Source organism: Panthera tigris, chromosome C2 (assembly GCF_018350195.1).
Source record: "Panthera tigris isolate Pti1 chromosome C2, P.tigris_Pti1_mat1.1, whole genome shotgun sequence".
Classification (NCBI taxonomy): Eukaryota; Metazoa; Chordata; class Mammalia; order Carnivora; family Felidae; genus Panthera; species Panthera tigris.
This window is the reverse complement of record NC_056668.1, coordinates 12,435,483-12,458,570: the sequence shown is the minus strand read 5'-3', so window position 1 is coordinate 12,458,570 and position 23,088 is coordinate 12,435,483. Positions and strand designations below refer to the sequence as shown.

Genomic DNA, 23,088 nt, shown 5'->3' with positions numbered 1-23,088 from the left:
GTCTACAGGTTATTGGTAGGTAAGTTTTTGAGGAATCAGAAGCTATACATGGATTTTTGACTGTGGGGGGTGAGTGTCCCTGCCCCCGTGTTGTTCCAGGGTCAACTGTAGTTGTGAATGATGGAAGAAGGGTCTTCTGGAATTGGGATGGAAATTTGTAACACCAGGTGTGAATGGGTATGTCTCATAACACATCTGGTGAATGGAAGCAGAGAAAGGTTTGAAGTGTATGCACATGTGTGTGCGTGTTTTGTGTATTTCTACCCGTCTCAGTTCTGCCGGGTGAGACCATGCATAAAGGAATGCAGAACTGGCATTATGCTCAAAATGTTCCCTAACAGAGCGTCCACGGTGGAACAAATTCCCATTCTCAGAACAAGCATTAGAGCAGAACTGACTGTACTTTTTTTTAGGCGCTTTTGACACACAGTAACATGTGCAGGCAACTAAAAAAACTGATAATCAGGTTTGGGAATTCTTAAGCTCCTCGCTTCTCCTTTTCTTTCCTTCAGTTGCTTACTTTCAACTGTTGCTTAGCAATGCCTCCATATCAAAGAAGGCATAGGTGGAAGGAAGTGGCAAGATGCAAATCAGCCAAGTCTCTGGTGCTGGGAGCCAGGAAGAAAGCCTGAAGTTAATAGTAGCTAAGATCAGACTTTGTTTTTTTAGAGCGCTAGTAGGCCTCAGTCCCCGGGGCCTACTAATAGATCCCCAAGGAGCCAACTGTATCCAACTACCCACAGCACCATGCACAATTCTGAAAGAATCCATGATAACCTAGTTGACCAAGTAATTATCCAAGAATACATTATTTGATGAGGAACAATTTCTCTTAACACGCACAGGGAAACTGTAAGGTTTGGCTGGGGATAACAGAAGAAGTAAAAATGTTCAGAGTGCTAAAAAAAAAGTGAAGACAGAAAAAATACGGAATTAAGGAAGTCAATTCATTAAGTTCTACAGTGCCTGTTGAGTTTTTCCCATGATGATGCTAAATACACACACACTGACAGGAGCTCAACTTCTTTGGATTTTAATAAAAGACTCAGTGAAAGTTAAAAAGCCACCTTGAAAGCCATATATTTATGTCTCATATTAAATAGTGTCTAAAAATAATATTTTAAATTATTATCTAATATGATTTAATGCTCATTCAAACAACAGCAAGGTAAGGGAAGACCAAGTTATAGAAATTTGGGGTTGGAAATTAGCAAAATCACTAATATAGGCACTCTTTTTCTGAATAAAGCAACTGTTGTCTACATAACTAGGTAGTGAATGCTCTATTCAAAGCACTAGCTGAATATTCTATGAAATCCTGCCTTGCACGGGCCTCATTTTACAGCTTAGTAATACCACTGAATGTAAAAACATTTCCAAAGAGATGAACTTCCTTTAGAGAATGCAATTTTTAAAAATTACATCGATGGAAATTCCTCCACAAACTGTTTTAATCAACTTGATCTAAAAAATGTTTATGTAAATAAATTTACAGTTACTCCTTGGACTATTAGAAGGGATATAAATAACATAAAGTAATCAAAATACAAAGTACGCATACCGCGCAAACTTCCGGTAGTTAAAAGTGCTCGAGCTTTGTCAGCTAAGTCACTATTTAGGGTATTTCCCAGTAGTAAAACATCTATGGCCTCTTGCTTGGAGCTGTCAAAGAAGTTATTCTGAATCGTTCTAGTAACAGAACGAGCACCATCTTTTAACTTTCCAGCCTGTTGGGGAAGAAAAGAGCATGGATTTTTGTTCCAAATATTGTTGATTTTATTCAGTAGGCATTTTGAAAGTTTAAATCAGTTTTATCTGACCTTACTGCAATAAAAAGGACCTAATCATTCTACTTTGAGTATCAAATCATCATATCAAAAATGGCTCAAGATGCCTTTGTTTCTTTTCCTTCTGGATAACAGTCCTGCACAAAAACGTGGAAAAAGCTCAGTACCACAAACGCATTCACTAATGACATCAAGAGCAGTAAATGTCTAACGTTGCTTACTAGAAAGGAAATGAAGTGACATGTACTTATTTAAAACAAGGAAATTACTTCCTACATTGTAACCTATAGCACTAAGGATGGGATGGGGGGTGGGGGGCCGCAGGGGAGATCAAGGAGGATGCGGTCCACTTACATGCTCTTAGAAAAACTTCCAAGTACTTCGACAGTAGAAAAATAACGTGTAGAAAAATAAGACTGGAATCGCTCCTCAATAACTTATACTAGTAGTTAAAACTAAAACTGAACCTAAGAATGAAGGGTTGGCCTAAAAAGAAATTTATAATTATAGTTCATAAATAAATACTAAATGTGAACTACAGTTCGTATATCTTAGCTCATTTTATTGCCGATGTAAATACAAACCATAAAAATAATAAACTTAGGCCAATTCCTCCAGTGAGTTGATTATAACTTCTTTTTTAGTATCGCTGACACACAACGTTACGTTAGTTTGTGTCGCACACCACAGTGATTAGATAACTCTATAAATTGAGCTGTGCTCACCACCAGTGTAGCTAACCATCTGTCACCATGCAACACTACTACAATACCACTGACTATATTCCCTATGCTGTGCCTTTGATTCCTGTGACGTATTCCCATAACCGGAAGCCTGCATTTCCTGATCGTAACTTTTAATGAACATATAGTTTACTCAGGCGTGTTAGTTACCATGAAGATTTCTTTTGATCTTACAGATTTGGATGACTGTTGAAAAAACAAAACAAAACACCAAACTCTGGCCTTTAAAAAAAACCCTTTCATTTGCAATATGTAATTTTCATCCCTTATAGAAGTGACAGTAATTTGAAAATTAAAATGTTATTTTCTTCCATGTGATGACATATACAAATGACAGTATTTGAAAAGACACTCACCATTCACATTATCAGGCAATTAACCAAAAGGAACCCAGAGAAAGGAAAAGAAAGAGCAGTTCAGATGTTAGATTTTAGTTCAGTTCAGACTAGTATATTTAATACATGAGAATTCGCATCTATTAGTTAGAGACACAAGACCACTGAAAATATACATAACCTCTGTATACATACTGTCTTGGCTGCTGCAGAAACAAAAAGGAAGAGCATTAAAGAATATTTTAAGCAGCTCTTGTAGAGAATCGAGTTTTAACAGTAAGAATTATATTCTCTTTTTTAAAGGAGTACTAAAGGAGGTTTAACAATTTCAGGTTTTCAAAAAGAGGGACCATTTAAGAAGTAATTATTTGTCAATGTCAACAAAATCATTTGTGACAGGTAAGGCCAATAACTGAACAGAGACAGACATGGCATTTTAGGAGATGCAGAAGAGGAGGAAGGTTTAGAGAAAAAGACTTAGAGATGATGAGTGGTCTTCAAAGAATTTCAGCTGCTGTACTGTAGGGGTGGCAGAAGTATAAAAATGGCAGATGCCCTTATTTTCTATTCCTGAGGTAATCTGAAGAATTGTAGAGATTTAAAATGTTAATAAAATCCAACTGAAAACAGGAGCCTTAAAAAGTTACTATTTAAGTATATAAAATAATGAAAAGTATCTCGAGTGCGTTTCCAAAGTCTCTTAATAAGTGCCAAACACTAGAGTAAGGAAGCAGTCTATTGATAATGCCAGATATTAAAAAGCAATGAGGAGGCACAGAATTATGAGGAAGTCCATCTCTCACACTTCTGTACATTGTGACAGCCTCCTTTTCAAGGTAAGATAAGTACAAGAATAAAAACTCAATAATCAAGCCCTAAAGGTACTGGGCTCATAGTAAGTGTGGCATAAATCGTCCACTGATTTATTCATCCCACCAGTATTTGTCACAATCCTATTAAATGGTAGGCACTATATCAAGTGCTGGGAACACAAAGCCAAATGACAGAGGACCCCTTATTAGGAGGACTAGGACTTTTAAAAATTTTATAATCAAAACAAACAACATAAAAAGCGACACAGATACGTAAGTTCTGAGAAATCATGAAACAAAATATAAGCAATACATATGTAGGCCTAACGGATTATCACCAAATGACTATGTCATACGTAAGACCCCCCAAGCTGAGGGACATTACTCTCTTCTACCCAATCATTAGTATCCGCTACAGAAGGAAGTATTAAGAGGACACGGAAGGATAATAAAACAGAACTGGAAGCAGATACCTATAAAAGCCCAACTGTTAATTTAAAAAGAGACCATTTAAAAGTGTCATTGAAAGGAAAATGAGGCTCTCTCGTCATGTCAGGAGAAACCTAGCTCTACCTTCGCCTTTCCTTCGAGGGCTCCAGTGCCCGCATATATCTTACTGATCGAATCACCATTCACGGACCACATTGACCGGAAAACTTCCAGAAAGCGAGTCACCAGCTGAGGCTTTTCGGCTAAGCCAAGAGCTTCCAATTGTTTAGCTAGCATCTAAAACAGCAAAAGAGAAACTTCTGTAAGTATATTAATACATTAACTGTGATGAGACTTTTCAAGAACGACAAGGCTCAAACCAAAGTTTGCATTTTATAGGGCCATGTGGGACTGGATTTTGAAAACCTACCAATTTACGAGACTAACTGTGTTCTGTCCCACCATTTTAGTTTGTCATTGAATCTTAAAAGTGTCTTAATATTCCCTTGTAGTAATTAACAACTTCTTTCTGGTTAAATGATGAAATTAACCTCATTAAAATGTCTCTGTAAATGCCTCTGTAAAATATCTCTGTAAAATGCCACACTTATTATGAGCCCAGTACCTTTAGGGCTTGATTATTGAGTTTTTATTCTTGTACTTATCTTACCTTGAAAAGGAGGCTGTCACAATGTACAGAAGTGTGAGAGATGGACTGATTGTTCACTTTTATTCAACAGCATACAATAAAGCACAGGAAAAAAAATCTGGCTAGGTTATTTAAATATAGAGGGAATTAATTTAATTTTTTGATTGGGTTCTACACATGTGGGTAATTAAAATCAAGAGATTATGAGAAAAGTAGAGCTGCTCTTGAACTGTCACAAAAACAAATAAATTAGTCCTGTTTCTGAATAAAGTCATGGCAGTCTTTCATGTATAAAATCTATATTGGTAACGTATATTACAATATACATTACAATATACATTGTACAATACAAATACAATATACATTGTAATATACATTGTATGTACAATGTATATTACAATATTACAATATACAATGTATATTGCAAGAATGCAAGGTCTTCAGGCTGCCCCAATTCCTTCATGGATAACAATAAATGTCTCTGGAAGAGTCACTGGTTTTTACTCTGAATGAACTTTGGCTTTGCAATTTGGCAGTCAGAGCAAGGTATAGTCCTTACCCAGTCTATTTGTCTTATTTGGAAGCCAGTCATATTCTATGCCTTGCATTTTTACTTAATTCCTTGCCATTTGTGTTTTATCTGCAAGTATTATGATTATCCATATTTAGAGAGGGATCAAAAACTAAAATAATATAAAAAACACTAAACTAGGTTCGTTTGATTACCTGGAGATTTGCACCAGAGGTGCTCTTGGCTAGCATGAAGAATAAACCAAAATTAGCCCCTAGGACTTATTTTATCATTTATAGCTCCCTCTTTTCAAGGAATTTGGCAAAACTAGTCTTCGCCCTAGTTCGGCTTTGCCTACTTTAGCAGTCAATTTTGTAAACAGTCAACCAATTGCTACATATGAGGGAGCTCTCTCACACCTAACTACCAACAGTGGATAGCTGGTTAAGTCAGATTCTGAGAACTAACACTTGTTATACTTCGAGTAAAGACTTTCAAACATTTCCGTAAGTTCACTCTCAGAATCTAAAGAAACGTATTCAGCCACTTAAAAACACAACTCAAAACAAACCCAAGCCATGCGATTAATGTCAAGTGACCAACTGTCTGCTTTCACTTTTCTTGTCTCTGTCATATTTTCTACATAAATTATAATCATAAGTCTCAATGACAGAATTTTAAAGAGGCAAAACGGTAGAACCTATTTAGCTACATGAACAGAACTGTAGCTACACTTCTGTAGCAGAGAATTCTACACACTACCCTTTCATTTTTGAGACAGAAAGAACCCCAGCTGCAGAGTAGCTAATGAGCCAATGTCCTGGCCAAATTTAAGATCATTCACCGGAGGAAATAAGAACGTGTTGTTTCCTACTCCTGTTTTTATAGTATTTGAGAACTATACTAAGTTCCTGTGACACGAAATGAAGACCCACCACAGCCTAATGACCCCCGCTCCTGCATAACAGGAAAGACCTAGAAAGCTCAGCATTGCTGCTTTGTCATACAGGGAGACTATGTCTATATTAGACTGAACTTATGGATAGATGGCAAAGAAAAACACTTTTAAACAAAGACTTCGTTAGAGAAGCTGAATCTCATGCACTCTCACTCCCACTAATAACCATCCATCCTGTTTGCCGCTACTGATTTGAAAACACTGTAGAAACTGCATCGGGTTACCGACGGTCAAAAATCTAATCCCACAGAATATGAAAACAGATCCTCACCAATTCTGAAGAAATTACATGAAGAATAAAGGCCGATATAAATTATGTGTGTGTGTGTATACAATTTTTAAATTGTACTAAAGCAGACAATAAGCAATATATATATAATTTTTTTCCATTCCAAAAGGCAAAAGAAGCGATTGTCGGAAGAGTGTACATAGCAGTTTTTCAACAGAAAGCTAAGGAACGATACAGGGAAACATCAGCTACCTGAAGAGAGTGTTTGGAACAGGTAAAGGAAATATTTAAATGAAAAGGAATTGGGGGGGGAGGTTAAAAACATACGAGAAGTAAAAAAATGCCTTTAATGAAGCATAATTTCATTTTATGAACAGTAACTAATGAGAAACATAAGTATTACAAAAGCACTGAATGAGGCATTTGATGCAAGTCACATACATACATTACAACTTATTATTATTACTATTATTATTATTATTATTATTATTATTATTTACCTCTAAGCCAAGGAATGCCTGCACACTATTTGTTCTATCCAGACAATCCAAGCAGTTTGTTCGAACTGTGCCACTCTGGCATCTGCAACAAATTCAGTAAAGTGTAACAGCTAGTTTGAAACAAAAATAATAAAGCTAAAACAAAATAAGGAAAATTAAGGTGATCACCAAAATACGGCATCCACTTTCTACCCCTTTTTATTACTACAATTTTCAAACATACAAAAAAGATGGAAGAATTTTACAGCAAACATCCACATACCCACCATCTAGATTCTACAACTGTTAACATTCTGTCATATACTCTTTATCACCATCTATTTATCCATGCCCACTTACTTCTAATTAGGCCCGTAGTCAGGAGCTAAACATACATTCAGATTTATAACCGCAGGGCTCTTTGCACATAAAAGATGATCAAATATATATGGAAGAAATTTTAAAAACCTAAGATCTGTTATCTCCACCAACCTACACAGATTCTATGGCATTGATACTAAATTTCGCACAAAGTCCAAAACTAAAAATCGGAGTTTGTTCACTAAAGTTGACTTCATCCTATACTCTGAACTTCATTTTTTCAATACTTCCTTTCCTCCTCTACTTCATTATCAAAAGCTGAAGACTGAAATTGTGCTAAAGCAGACAATAAGCAATGTCTTTTACTTCTATTTGCATATAATAGTCCTTACTGAGGTCAAGACATCGTAACATATTCGTTCTAAGAGAGAGGCAGAATAGTCTCCTAGATAACAGCATGAGAGCTGGAGCCAGGTAAATCCTCGCTCTAACACTTTTTAGCTATGTGATCTGGGGCAAATTAGAGCCTATGCCTCAATCTCCCCAAACGAAAATGGGGATAATAGAACTTCTTCCTACGACTGCTGTTACAGACACATGTACAGACTGAGTATACTGCCTGGCTCACTAGATGTGCCCAATAATAGAAGGTATTATTATTACCTATTCTGTTCTAAAGAAAGAAAAACAAGCCTAAAATCAAGTATAATAAAGATTATTTTACTTAATTATAAACTTTGATATAAAAAAAAGTAATTCAAGAGTTCTGCATTAAGAATAATTTTTAAAATACAGCAAAGTTCCAACTCAAAGAAAAGAGAAACAGCAGTCAAACCTTTGAACTTCACTTCCATTGAAATAAAAAAATCCATAATCTACAAACTTTTGGACTTGAGGTTTAAGAACACTATGTAATTTTTCTGCCTTTCCTCCTTTAACCATTTGATGATAGTCAAAATTCACCATCTGGATGTCAGCAGCATGTTCAGAAGCTTTCAAATGACTCTGAAAGTAAAAAGGCAAATACTCATCTAAATGTTAATTAAATATGATCTTATCAAGTAATGTTAGAATGGAACGTCGCATTTTAAAGTTAAACCTCAGCACGGTCCCGTGAAATCTCACTGATCTCCCACAAAGCTTTAGTTGACACTGGCAGTAAAATGGAAAATTACTTGATGGTATCCAATAACATCTTTTTCGTGAAACCTCGCATACTGTCCCAGAGAGATCAGGTGACATAATTAACATCAGAGAACTTAAATAATGTTCTCATCTGGTTCAGAAAATTAAAATTATTTCTAACCACCAACACTTCATTTTTTACACATTTAATAATTGTACCTGTTATAGAATCTCAAAATAAAGTAACTGACTTAAGACAGAACCTATTAAGAACCAAAAAATTCACGTTTTTATACTCACACTGAAATGTTTTAAAAGTCATTCTCTAAAGCATAATCTGTTTATTAACAATATTTATTTCACAAGCGTCACACAAAACAGTCAAATAAGTTACTTTCTGGACTTCATTAGACTGAACTTCAGAAAATGTTCTCTGTTTTGTTTAATTTAGGCTTATCATCTTATGGAACACCATCATTGCTATTAATTCATTGTTGCTTTAATAGTAAACATTGATGAAGAATACTTTTTCTTTAGAAGTTGGGCATATATCATTTGGGTTCGTCTTTACTCGCAGTTCTCGAGTTTTCTCTCATCGGTACGAGAAGGCATGGTCTTACGTGCAGTATTCACCGTATCATAGGTTTCAAGCCATGACTATGGTTTCTAGGAAACAGGCAGAGGCAATGCGTGGATGGAGAAGGAAACCGTCCGGTGTCTTTTTATCAGTGACAGATGAACACTTTTCAGAGGGGAAGACATTCTTCTGCTTTTCCACAAGATAAATAAGTAACATTTCAGAAAACAGAGTCAACTGCTTTGGAAGTTTTCCCTAACCCTAATGTCAGCAACATTACGCAAAACTGTTTCTTGGTAGCCCAAAGAGTTAATGGTTCCAACAGGTACCCAACCTTTTCCTAGGAAGTAAGTTCATTATTGCGCTACATAATTTTTTAGTATCATTCTAGGTGTCCACGGAACAGAAGAAAAGCTGATCATGCCTACCTGGAAAGCCTTACTTAGCATATGTTCACCTTCCTTAGATCCAAGCAAATTTACTATTATTTGTTTACCATATAAGTTTTTAAGCGTTCTAAAATGCCTGTTAAAGAAAAGAAAGAAAGAAGTATGTGTCAAGTGGTCGTCGGAATTTTCCCCCCAACAAGCAGAAATCCATTAAATAGAACCTACAGGGCAGTATTCTACACACACCCCTACAACTGGCAACACTGGATACAGATTCATTCCACAAATCCGTTCCTCTCAAAACTCTGAATTTATGAAGCTTCAGGTAAGGCCCTTTCCTCGCTGACTCCTCAAAGCTGAGACTTCCGTCTGTGCTGGAGCTGCCGGACCCGCCCAGCCCCCTCTCCCCTCTGGGAGGCTGGTGCCAGACAAGTGCGGAGAACGCAGGCCACCCAGCTTGGGAGGGCAGCTAGGGCAGAGGGCTGCTCCTCATGTGAGGACAAAGCATGCTCCGTGGGCATCAGAGAGACCTCCCTAACCATTCTAGTCTTAAGAAAAATAGGCCCCAAATAGGAGGTGTTTTTTGTTTGTTTTTTGTCTTTTTCTCTCCAGCTTCTAACCATTCCAGGGGTTACAGAGCAATGCGTTCCTAAGGAAATGTAACATGAGCCACAGATACAATTTTAAATTTTCTAGAAGGTACATTAAGAAAAGCAAAAATAAACAATGAAACGAATTTCTATATTTTATTTAACCCAATACAGTCAAAATATCATTTCAACATGTACTATAAAACAAGTATTAATAAGATATTTTACCTTTTATTTTGCACTAACTCTCTGACATCCAGTGTACATGTTACACTTACAGTACATCTCAATTTGGACCAGTCACATTTTAAGTGCTCAGTAGCTCTATGAGGCTAGTGGCTACCTTATTAGACAGCGTATCCAAACAGGTTGTTTTCAGACCAAGAGATGAAGACCCACAACCTAGTGCTACCAACCCCCAAAGTCATAATACTAGGTATCACCTTCTTCTGATTAAATTAGAAGTCAGAAGAAATTTTACTTAGGGCCCAAACAAGCAGAAATGAATCGGTAAATACGATAACTAGTTCGCTGCTTAACGATACCAAAACTTAGAGCATTAGGTAAAAATAATCAGTCTTACCTGTCAAAAGCAGGTGCATTGGCTTCAAATCCCCTTGACATACGAACACGATGAGATCCCACCTACAGCGAGAGAAATACATGTAATCATACCAAAAGCTGACATGGAGACAAAAGAAATATCATTGTTTATAGTATGTGATAATTCATTTGCTGAACACACAATACTACATTGGATAATTGATGTTCATTCATATTACGGTTTAAAAGAAAAACAAGTTCAATGGGTTTCCTTTCCCTTTATTTTTAAAAACATGACCTCATATAAAAAGGACAGAAGTTATAAGACACCATTATGAAAACTCATCAACTAACAGGAATTTTTACTTATGAAAGATACTTCTAAGAGGTCTTTCATATACATTACCTTGTTTTAAGCTCAAACTACACGTCCTGTGTAAGTGAACACAGTACTGCCACTTGGGCAATAAAAAAACTGAAATGCAGACTAGTGAAATAACTTGCCCCTTTAGGTCAACAGAACTAATTCCAAAAAAGATTCATATGAGGATTTAGGTCCCCTGAACTTGATTCCTACTCTTCCAAGCTGCCTACAAGTACAAGGTCCACATATTTTTTTCTTTGTTGCGCTAAATGCTCTATTCACTCCTCCTTCATCCAAAGATCCAACCAATTCAAAACACTGTTTCTGGAAAACAGACTTTCTAAGTCAATCTCACAGTCACACACATAAAATCAGAAAATATGGGTGAAGAGAATTGAACAAGATGGAAAATATCTACCTTTCTGTTTTGTTACAGTTTTTCTTTTCTCGCATAGGAGAGTAGCAGAAAGATGAGACAAAATTAAGAAAGAAATAAGAGGGGCGCCTAATAACTGGCTCAGTCCAGTTAAGCGCCTGACTCTTGATCTCCGCTCAGGTCATGATCTCATGGTTCCTGAGAGCAAGCCGTCTGGGGCTCTGTGCTGACAGCATGGAGTCCACTTGGGATTCTCTCTCCCCACCTCTCTCTCGGCCGCTCCCTCTCCCTCTTTCTCTCTCTCTCAAAATAAATATTTTGAAAAAAAGAAAAAGAAAGAAAGAAAGAAAGAAAGAAAGAAAGAAAGAAAGAAAGAAAAGAAAGAAGAAAGAAAGAAAGAGAAAGAAAGAAAGAAAGAAAGAAAGAAAGAAAGAAAGAAAGAAATGCCAAGAAAGAAAGAAAGAAAGAAAGAAAGAAAGAAAGAAAGAAAGAAAGAAAGAAAGAAAGAAAGAAAGAAATGCCAAGAAGAAATATAACGGTGATACCAGATTATTTCCCTGAACTTCACTTTGCAACATTCGCCCTGAGGTCTTGGGATCAAAGTTTCCCCAGAATTCATTCTCCCTGATCTGAACACAGTGACTTTAAGGCGGGCCTGAGAAGAGGGCTACCAAATTAGTCATACAGTTCGACACATAAAATCAGAAAATAAGCTCTAACAAGCTCATCCAATTCGAAAATTAACAGTATTATGATTCATTAAACATGCTTCTGTCCTGATAAGTGAGACAGTCCAATAACTCTCCTGATAATCAGTATTCTCTCTTTAATGTTTCTTCCTTTCAATAAGAAAGTGATTAGCCTAATGTCACATCTATATTCAATTTCACTTTATAGTGCTTAATAGTCTTTACAAAATTTAAAAATTTTGTGTACCACAAGACATATTTAAGCATTGTAGACTGAAGAAAACTCAGCACAAGTCAATACCTTTTCTTTGGAGTTTTCTCAGGTAATTGCCTATACCTCTATAAAAGTCCAAGACTTTGCATTGTGCTTACTGATTAATATTTATCTTGAACAGTATGGCCAACTGTCAAGAAGGTAAAAAAAAAAAAAAAAAAAAAAAGAATGGAAGTTCTGTTTTTCAAGCAATGGCTGTGCTTTTTCCCCCACTGCCCTGCTCTTCAACACATATTATATAACCAGTTATATATCATAACTCTTAGGGTAATATGCTGGGTCAACTTGACTGGTTTTATCACTCAGTTAGGCTTTAAGACAACTGCCTAAAAAAATTCTATAGTCAAGGAGCTCTTACATCAAGTGTCATGAAGGTAGTACTCTAGAAAGTTTTAAGGCTTTAAACAATCATAAATTTATAAAAAGTTGTACCAGAGATCATTTTTAACAACCATTTAACCGGGTGGTACGGAGCATCATTTTCCATCAATGTTATTGCTTCATGTTCACATATTTCTAAGACTTCAATTCAACCAAGAATTGCGTGTGCAACGCTACCCTAGACATAGATCTGATGATGCTTGCCATCTTCTAAGACCAAGGTGAGCTACAACATAATGTCAGAGTAACAGTATGAAGTGTATATGTGAAATAACTTCAGAGAAAGGAAGTCGTAAGTAAAATGAATGAGCTGCCACCCCTTAACATATCATTCTTACCCATGTAGCACATTACGGCAACTCTTCTAATTCCTCAAACTGATTCGTATTGACATTTGCCTTTTCCACAAAAGGCCTGACTCCCCAGATTGTAAGCTCTCTCTGAAGCACCAATACGATCTTCGAATCTCTCACAGTACACGACAGTGTATGCCCAGTATAAAATAATATACATTGGAGGGACTTAAGTATTTAAGGAACAGATCAGTGTGGAGGAGTAACTGAATCCACTCAATGAGATCTGAGTTGGCCATACTGAAGGAAACACCTTAATTTGGGGGGCAGAGGATACGTGTTAGAAAACAGCAAGGCACCAAGTTGGACGGGCAGAGGAAGGCAGATCCTGAAGAAAAGGGTGTCTGGTAGATCTGATGAGTAGAATGTATCGCAAGTGGGAAAAACTACCAGTTAGAAAGACCAGTTAGAAAGCTGTGAGAATCTTCCAGGCGGGAAGAAATCCGGAGGACCCTAACTGGGATGGATGGTAAGAGTGGAAACAGAAAGAAAGGGAGAGCCCCAGTACCTAGGTGAATGCTGGGGCTAAGTGTGAAGGGTTACCTTCGCTGGTTCAGGACTGGCTGTTGGAGCACATGGGGTTGAAGATGCCTCAAGGTCAATAGAATAGGATCAGGTCCACAGAAGTTCTCAAATTTCAATGGTAAGGAACTTGGTCACAAATACAGATTTCTGGCCCCATTCCAAGAGATTCTATTTCAGCTGATGTGAAGTTGAGGCCATGAATCTGTATTGTAAAATAACCTCAGATGATTCCTTAAAATCTTATAATTAAAAAAACCTCAGAGGAATTAACTGTGGAGGATAAGAGACAAGCCAAGGGACAAGTGCCTAGGCATCCTCTCTGTCCAGGCCTTCTGAAGTGAGACATCTCACGAGGCAACACTAACATCAAGGAACCCTAAAATTAATTCCAATCCTGGGTGCCTGGGGGCTCAGTCAGTTAAGTCTCCAACTCTTGATTTTGGCTCAGGTCATGATCTCACAGTTCCTGAGATCGAGCCTTGTGCTGGGCTCTGTGCTGACAGTGTGGAGCCTGCCTGGGATTCTCTCACCCCCTCTCCCTCTACCCCTCTACCACTTGCGCGTGTGCATGCACTCTCTCTCTCTCTCTTTCTCTCTCAATGAACTTTAAAAAAAAAAAAGTTTAAAATTAATTCCAGTCCTGAGAATACACAGGATACCTAATAAGCACTTCCAACTACTCTGTCAAAAGTCCTTGTTTGTCTTCTAAAGGAAAATAAATTTGGGGACTTCATATTTTTATTTTTAAAAATAAATATCTATTTTTCAGTTTTTTTTAATCGATTCAATATTTTCATTCCTATATTACCTACTCTTAGAATGATAGGGAAAATGTTTTTCTGTAAAGGATACTTATGAAACTGATCCATTTCTGTTCAAAGAAAGGCTGATTTTAAAAACTACTAAGTTAAATAATTGAGAACCACTTAGTCGATCTTCACCCAAGACAACAATGGGCCAGCTCCGTGACAATTTAGCAAAGCTGTTGGACTATCTCCATGTCTTAAAAATTACTATCAAGAAATGCATGATTTAAAAATCTGTAGTTTTCAGCCCATAAACAATAGGACATTGGCCAGACAGACTGTTTGGGCCAGCCACAGAACACAGAAGGAGGGAGGAGGGTAACCGGGTAACCTCACCCAAGGAGGACCCCTCAATGTTAACTACTCAAGATCCAACCATACTGAATAATCAAATACTGTAATCCTGAGCTTCTAATAAAATATCACAGAAAGCAGCATAACAGAGGTTATTACCATTTCTTACAGTAGCCTATCTCTAAAGCAAAAGCATTCAACTTGCATCAAAACAACGTTTTCAGAATGTTCTTCAAGCAAATATTCCAAACACCCTTCTCTGATCACACAGGCTTAGGAGAAGTGGAGTAGGGTTGGTGTTCTTTCCCAAAAGAGACTTGGAGAGAGACAGATCTACTTAAGTTACCCCTACATGCCAAAGAGAAAACCCGCAGAAGCAAAAATTCTTGACAAGAACTCAAGAATTGTAACTGCTTTTAACCCTTGTTAATTCTTGGCCTGTCTTACATAAAGTGCGGTACCGCAAAGGTTGAAATGGTCTGCAATCTTTCTCTACCACAGCCAGCCTAAAATGTAAGAGATCCAGCTGTGAACTAAAAGGAGGCAAGATTTTTTTTCTGTCCATTTTCTAAATACTATAGGCTAAAGGGGCGCCTGGGTGTCTCAGTCAGTTAAGCAGCCGACCTCAAATCAGGTCATGATCTCATGGTTTGTGAGTTCCGGCCTGGCCCCGTGTTGGGCTCTGTGCTAACAGCTCAGAGCCTGGAGCCTGCTTCGGATTCTGTCTCCCTCTCTCTCTCTGCCCTCCCCTGCTCACACTCTGTCTCTGTCTTTCTCTAAAAAAAAAAAAAAAAAAAAAAAAAATTAAAAAAACTGTTTTTTAACTTAGTAGATATTACATACTAGAAGCCTAAAATGAAAATAACTTATACTTTAAGGACTAAAGATTTCTGAATAAAAATAAAATGCAAAATCACATTATTATGGGTAATCTAAAATTATGAACTTACATGAAAGAATCTTATATTTTAAGTATTAGATATTTATATCAACAAAGTTTATTTTTTAAATTTTTTTAATGTTTATTTATTTTTGAGTGGGGGGAGGGGCAGAGAGAGAGGGAGACAGAGAATCTGAAGCAGGCCCCACATAGTCAGTGCAGAGCCAGATGTGAGGCTCGAACCCATGAACCGTGAGATCGTGACCCAAGCTGAAGACAGATGCTTAACTGACTGAGCCTTGAACCCAGGAACCATGAGATCATGACCTGAGCGAAAGTCAGATGCTTAAACCCAGGCATCCCTGTATCAACAAAGTTTTAAAAAAATCAGAAAGCAAACGTATTAAACGTATTAAACGTATTAAAGATGACAGGTCCCTATAAATTACAAAGCAAAATTTCAGTAGCACATTTTACACAGTGCTGCCCGTGGGTGCTAGGCATTGCCTTAGTACTTTTCATTGTATCCTTACAACCCTATGAATAGGAACTACTACTATTATTATTCCCATTTTATAGATAAGCAAACTGAGACACAGAGGAGTTAAACCACTTGTCCAAGATCACACAGCTAGTAGTGGCAGAGTAAGGATGCAAATTGAGAAGTCTGGTTTCAGAAGCTTTTTTTTAACTGCTACATTCTTCTACCTAAAGAGACTAAACTGCTATATATTAAAGACACTGAGATAGTAAATATGAAACACCATGAATATCAGTGTGTTATGGAAACATTAAAATTTTAATATTAAATACAGCAGTTGAATTTCTACAGACATTTGAAAGAACATTAAAGGAAAAGCATCTAAGACAATTCCAGGAACTCGTGCATTTAGACCCTAATTTGTGAATCTAGCTAATATTACTAGACTGAATAACACGACTATCCCAGGAACTAACAGACTATCCTGAGAGCTTAGAAAATATGGAAAATATTCAAAAGAAAAGAACAAAACAATGTTAACCAGATACCTGCAACCCTGGTTGCTCCCAGAACAATGGAACAGACCCCCGGATTTGGATGAAAGAAGAAACAGAGTCATCTAAGTACACAACCTACAGAGAAAAATAACAGATGAAACATTCCCACAAAGGTATGACCTCTACATTTACAAACACAAATTTACTACCAACTGTTGCATGCGAGTTATATCTTATGACCAATCTCTCCCGCACAACTGTCCTAACAAAATATCCAGGAGAGGCTACTAAGGAAGTTTGGCTTTCTTTTATTGAGCGATAGTTTTTCTGCATATTAACCAAAAAAATAGCAAACACATAAGCATAAGCAGCACAAGTCTTAAAAAGGAATTCCTTCTAAATCTCAATATTTTACACACATACCTTTCTATTTAATTTTTTTTCTTTAGTTTTCAGTATTTTTCAAAAACTAATTTGAAGAACTGAGTTGGGCTGGGGGGTGTGGCCTGAATTTACAATTATACAGTTTTGAGCCAAAAGTGTCATGATTCTTTTTTAAGTTGTTTTAAATTCAAGTATAGTTAGCACACAGTGTCATATTAGTTTCAGGCATACAATATAGTGATTCAATGATGATTTCTCAGTGCTCCTCAACATAAGCCCTTAACCTCATTTATCTATTTCATGCACCCCTTCCTTCACCTCCCCACTGGCAACCACCAGTTTGTTCTCTGTCTTTAAGAGTCTTTTTTTGGTGTGTTTCTTTTTTTCTTTGTTCGTTTTGTTTAAATTTCACATGAGTGAAATCATATGGTATTTGTCTTTCTAGCTGAAAATGTCATAAGTTTTCATTTTAGATGATATCCATATCTACCTTTAAAAGAGCTGGGTTTGATTTCATTTCATACACACACACAAACCACTCTATTAAGTTGTCTAGCTCTATCATTGAGGATTTTTAAAATTCAATACCAAACTGTACCGCACTGACCATGTCATGCTAGTTAATAAACCCCTTGTTACTCATTTGAAGAGCCACACCTAAGTCTGTTTATAAATAAGTCTGTTTCAGGGAAGCCTTTTTTCAGGCCAGAAGGGAGCCAAGGACCACCCCGAAATGGCATTACAGACGTGAAAATGAGTTCTGAATCAGATCAAAAACTGTGGTTCTATTAGTTTCTGGCCCTCGAACCTAACACATGCACGAAGCAATATAAAACACTACGTACCTGTTCTGTTTCTACAAAATTAGCAACGTGGCCGTCATCATTTGTTCCCCGGACATTAAACCTGGTCCCAGCTCGTTCACAGCTGAGTCTGGAAATGAGGCAAGCCTTGGCCTGCTTATGAGCAGCATAGATTGTTCTGATTTCTACTCCCCCACACATGAGGCGTAATAGCCAGTCATCACAATTCACGCCGTAGTGCTTGAGGTGCAAGTGCAAAGACTGATTCCTAACAGGAAAGGAAGAACTCATTAGCTCACTGAGTGCCAGCTAACACTGTATAAGCTTTAATAAAGCAGTGCTCCTGAAGCATTAATTTAATGCTATTCAATTAAAAGGCCCTACAAATAAACCAGTTCATTTACATTTACCATGCCAGGAATCAGATGAGGCAATAAAATGCGATCCTCTGGCATGTGATCTATGGTCCGTAGAAAAGAAGCAGATCTTTTATGTTTTTAGTAGCTGTGTCCTATTCTGTTGTCTTTTTATATAATGTATATATAACCTGACTTTTCCAAAAAAAGGATTTCATACGCATATCCCCATCCCACTTTATAAAGCTTTACTCTTAAGGCTCAACTTTAATAAGGCTCTATTTTAATTAATTTTAATTTAAATAGCCAACTGAACTAGTAGCTACCATATTAATACATGTCTAGAGTTTTCCATTACTCCAAGGAGTTTAGCATTCTATGGAACAGAGGGGGCCTGGTTTTCAATTTTTTTCAGGGCAAAAAGTTTTATGCTGTGTTCGTACACAGAAGCCAAATGATTAGGAAACATAGCAAAGCAGAGTCGCTATGGCTAAATCAGGGATACGGGCTGCAATCCTGCCCGGCTGGCCACCTTCTCATCCCACAGACTGCCTCATCTGGGTTCTCTACTGGAGCCTTACTCCTCCAAAGAATGCATACGGAATCTCCCAACCAACCTCTGACCAAGGAAAGTATAATGTTGTGCAGAAAAACTTGGGTCTTTTCAGATAACAAGGTGTCTTACAAAAGTGAATTTTCTCTAATACTGAAGCCTGGTTCAGGGCGCCTGGGTGGCGCAGTCGGTTGAATGTCTGACTCTTGACTTTGGCTCGGGTCATGAACCCAGGGTCATGGGATCGAGCCCCAGGTCAGGCTCTGTGCTGAGCAGGGAGCCTGCTGGAGGTTGTCTATTTCCTTTCTCCCTCTTCCTCTGCCCCTCTCCCCCGCATATTTAGAGAGAGTGAGCTCTCTCTAAAATAAAAAAAAAATTTTAAAAGTAAATAAAATTTTAAGATTACATTTAAAAAAATATTGAAGTCTGGTTCTCTGAGTTTTAAAACTCTTCTGTTTTAAGTAGAGATTTTTCTTCTTTAGTGCTCTGCAGTATCTTGCTGCCTGAATCATAAATACACAGCAATACTACTGGACCAGCAGTAGCCCAGCCCTCTTCCCCCCAAGGGTGTGGCTGTGGTGGTCACGTGCAGTTCTGGTAAACCGTCCATTCAAGAAAGTGTACTGGAATGTGAATGAGTGGTGAGATCACTGTTGGACTAACACTGAATCCAGCAGCCATTACGTATTTTAAAAATACGACTGAAGCTTCCAAACTTTCACCATTGCCTACGCTCATCTGAGGCAAAATTCAAACTGACCGTGACCCAGTATGTCCAGATGCCATAGCGAGTCCCATGTCATGGCAGAGGTATACAAAACTTACTTGTCCCCATTTAAATGGAAGCGGGAGCCTGTGCGTTTGTTCAGATAAGAGTTTCTCTGTCTGCCATCAGTTTTCATTTTCCTTTGTTGCCAATGTGTTGCTGCTTTAATTCTATCTAAATTTATAAACAACTCTCAACTGGCATTGGCTTCAAATCTCCAATGGAGTAAAACAACTTGGGTTTTTATAATAGGCATTTGTGACTCTGACAACAAAAACTTACTTGGCTGTATCCTGGAAAATATTTCTACTAAGCTACAAGAGTATGCATAATAAATGCATAAAACTTTCATATTTCTGTTTGAAGGGAAGCTCAAGAATCCCAGTCCTGGGGCGCCTGGGTGGCTCGGTTGGGCGGCCGACTACAGCTCAGGTCATGATCTCGCAGTCTGTGAGTTCGAGCCCCGCGTTGGGCTCTGTTCTGAGCACTCAGAGCCTGCAGCCTGCTTCTGATTCTGTGTCTCCCTCTCTCTCTGCCCCTTTCCTGCTTGCTCTCAGACACACACACTCTCTCTCAAAAATAATAAACGATAAAAAAAAAAAAGAATCCCAGTCCTTAGCAAAATGTAGAAAGTGTTAAGTGACCAAAACTCATCTTTGGTGTTTTAGTCTCCCCTTTGTTCAACCTGACTTCCACTAGACAAACTCCCTCAATCTGTTATCTAAACTTGTCCCCACCTTCAACCTTAGTTGAACGAAATGGTAAATAAATTATTCCCACTGGCTAAACTTAGCAAATGTGCTTAATTGCTGATCATTGAACCAATACATCTGCACCTGCTTAAACTTCTAATTATAGCAGGAAAAATTTATCTCTTAATCTAAGGATTTTGGGGTTAAGAATGAGCAGGGTGGGGGGTAAAAAAGTAAGGACAGCTGCCCAGCCCAGCTGCTATCATCGTTAGGAACTTCAATGTCTCTTCCATCAGAAAAAGTATAGGGCTGATATGGACTCTATGCCACTCATCTGCCCTATTAACCCTTCTTTCCCCACCCCTCCATCATCTCCTCCTTTGTGAGGCTCCAAGTCTCTGACTACAGTGCACTAGAGTCTTTTTTCATTCTGCCCTGCTTCTCCTCCACGCTACTATGCTGGGCCAAAAAACTTCCACGTTAGCTACAAAATTTGTTCTAAAGGTAGTTTCCTATCCTAAGGTTGTTGTTGGCTTTGAGCCTTCTGCCAGCCAGGGCAGATGGGTCAGACTTGAACATGCTACTCAAGGACCATACAGGTAAATGGTGGAAATGGGGGGGGGGGAGGGAAAATATACAGGAGGAACACCTTGAATCTGAACTACCAAGGGAGACCCAAGAGCACAGAGTCATGGACTTTGGCCTTATAACATTTGTATACATAATGAAATATAATTGGTACATGATGTTAAGGAAAAAAGTCAACATCCATGCTGGCTGTGGACAAGGGAACCTCTACACTAGAAAGGTGGCCTCCTCCAATAAAGCAGTACTAATTATAGTCACGCGTGCTCACCCCCTTTGTGCACACTTCGAACAAAGCACATTAATGCATAAACATGAAATAGTTACCTACTCAAGTCTTATTTTATTATAGTACTCAGTGTTATCCTAGTATACCACTTCTTCATAGTCGCTTGCTCTTGAACCAAGATTATCTACCTATAATCTTTCAATTAAAAATAATGTGATGCTGTCTTAGGAAAACAGTACTGCCAGAGGAAAGATCTCAAAACTAACAGCGGTTAAGTATTGGCAACACACTTCTACTACAACTAATTCATTCTTAATCTTAAAATAAACATCTTGAATATATTTTGGAAATGAAAGGTCAGTCTGGATCAGGGAGAGCAAATGGGTCTCGTGTCACATGAGAGCTTCGATAAACTGACACTGGATGCCTGTGCTGCTCGGCTGAGGATTCTGGAGCAGGAAAGAGCGGTGTGCCCCATCAGCAATGCCCATCCCTGCTATCTCTGAAAATTACTGCTGAACACACTATAACCCAAACCACCAAACTCCTGCACAGCAAGCGCGTGATTACAAAGGGGAAAAACGTAACACAAACTCACCAGAAAAATCTATTATCGGTTGTGTGTTCTTGCATGCTACGATGTGCGTTAAGACTCAGATCTAAACTGACTCCAGATGCAGACCACGCAAAATAAAAGTTTCCCGAATTCAAAACTTTTCGCACTTCTGAAATGCGATCCTCATCTGAAGAATCAATTCGTAGTGATATAAATTCGGTGGAAGTAACTCGGAAAACCTCCGATTCTTGAATTTTTCCAACAGACATACATCCAGTGACTAGGACCAGATAATGTAACATAGTATCACCTGCAAAAACCAAAGAATTAGTTGGATGAAAAGTCTCAGTATTTCTCAAGCTATTCAAAGTGTCTTCCAACTTTCTTGTCATGTTTCTAACTTTTTAAATCCAACAGCACGGTTATTTTAAATTGACACGGACATGTTTATGTTTACAACTGCATTTTGGCAAGACTTGAAAAAAAAAATCCTTGCTTGAGCACATTTAATATAATGAAGCTATTATATTTAAACATATATAAATTATATCTTTTATAAATTTATATTTATATTTTTGTATTTATATTTTGTATATTTAAATGTGTATTTAAACATTAACAGAATAATCTCACATTCATGAAATGTTCCTCTACTTAATCTGAGGATATACAAAATTTGTCAAATAAAACAATATATGTGTTATGCTCCCCATCTTTCCTTTATGACTGTGAGGAAATCCAGATAAGAATATAAATGTGAGAGGTCTTTGTAAATAAATAGCACAGCTGGAAAAAAAAAAAAAAGCTATATAAACGGGAGCTGCTGCCGCTGATATGTGGGCAGAAAGCCCCTGGGAACAGTTTATAAAGCAATCTGGTTTACAAAAACTTTCATAGAGACTTTTCGCTAATTTTGACAAAATCCTTTGAGATGAGTGTGAAGGCGAAATTCAGCAGTGGTGTACCTTGAGCGTGGGCTGTGACGAGGCAGAGGGGGCCCTGAATCCTGGCTCCACTACTTATAATCCAACCCAACTTCAGGGTGTGAACAAAGCCCAACCTGAGATCTGCTCCCTGATAAACCAGCACTAAAATGAATCTCACTGGACTGTGAGGAGTACCTAAGACAGTATTAGTTAAGCACCTGGCACAGGGCTTTACGTGTGATAGATGCATAACAAGTGACAAACCTCCACTTTATAGCCCAGTACGCTTCAGAGTATGGCCCATAACCTGTCACGGTGAGAGAAGACGCTTGTGAAATGAAAATCAATTACCTCGCCAAAGCCACTGTTTAGTTTAGCGGACCTTTTTTCTCATAGTAGGACTTTATCAACGAAGGAAGCCATGTGTTGATCTGCATGATGTCACAAGCTTCCTTATCTCATCACAGACCAATAGCGAAATGGCTCACGGGCTGGCACCGGGTCTTGGGCCACACTTCCAACCATACGGTTACAGACAAACGGGTAATCCCAAAGGTTACTCTGCAGCCCACGGTGACATTAAGTGGCAGAGACAGATTCAAGCTGAGACCTTTTAACTACAAAGCAGATGTCCTTTCCAGTATAAACCAGAGTAATCAGTGCGGTTCTCACTAAAACATCGTTTCCGAAAGCACTGAAACAAAGAGAAAGGGCGATGCCCTGATTTTCTCTTTTGACCACTGATACCAATCCTTCAAGTGTTCACACAGAATAATGTCTCTGGAACTTAAAATCACGAGAGCTTGAGTATGTAGCATACCTTTTAAGTCAACAAACATTT

General features: G+C 37.9%; 1 protein-coding gene across 4 annotated transcripts in view; it reads right to left on the bottom strand.

The window, feature by feature from the left end:
* Positions 1 to 23,088, bottom strand: part of SYNJ1 (synaptojanin 1) — a 91,471-nt gene that overhangs the window by 44,447 nt on the left and 23,936 nt on the right. For all 4 annotated transcript variants that reach the window (XM_042956962.1, XM_042956964.1, XM_042956963.1 and 1 more), the window contains exons 4-12: positions 21,364 to 21,631; positions 17,627 to 17,852; positions 16,449 to 16,532; positions 10,518 to 10,579; positions 9,384 to 9,480; positions 8,089 to 8,258; positions 6,954 to 7,035; positions 4,251 to 4,403; positions 1,562 to 1,727 (exon numbers count right to left, since the gene is read on the bottom strand). In XM_042956962.1, coding sequence (XP_042812896.1) covers positions 1,562 to 1,727; positions 4,251 to 4,403; positions 6,954 to 7,035; positions 8,089 to 8,258; positions 9,384 to 9,480; positions 10,518 to 10,579; positions 16,449 to 16,532; positions 17,627 to 17,852; positions 21,364 to 21,631 — 1,308 coding nt within the window. The remainder of the gene's footprint in view (positions 1 to 1,561; positions 1,728 to 4,250; positions 4,404 to 6,953; positions 7,036 to 8,088; positions 8,259 to 9,383; positions 9,481 to 10,517; positions 10,580 to 16,448; positions 16,533 to 17,626; positions 17,853 to 21,363; positions 21,632 to 23,088) is intronic.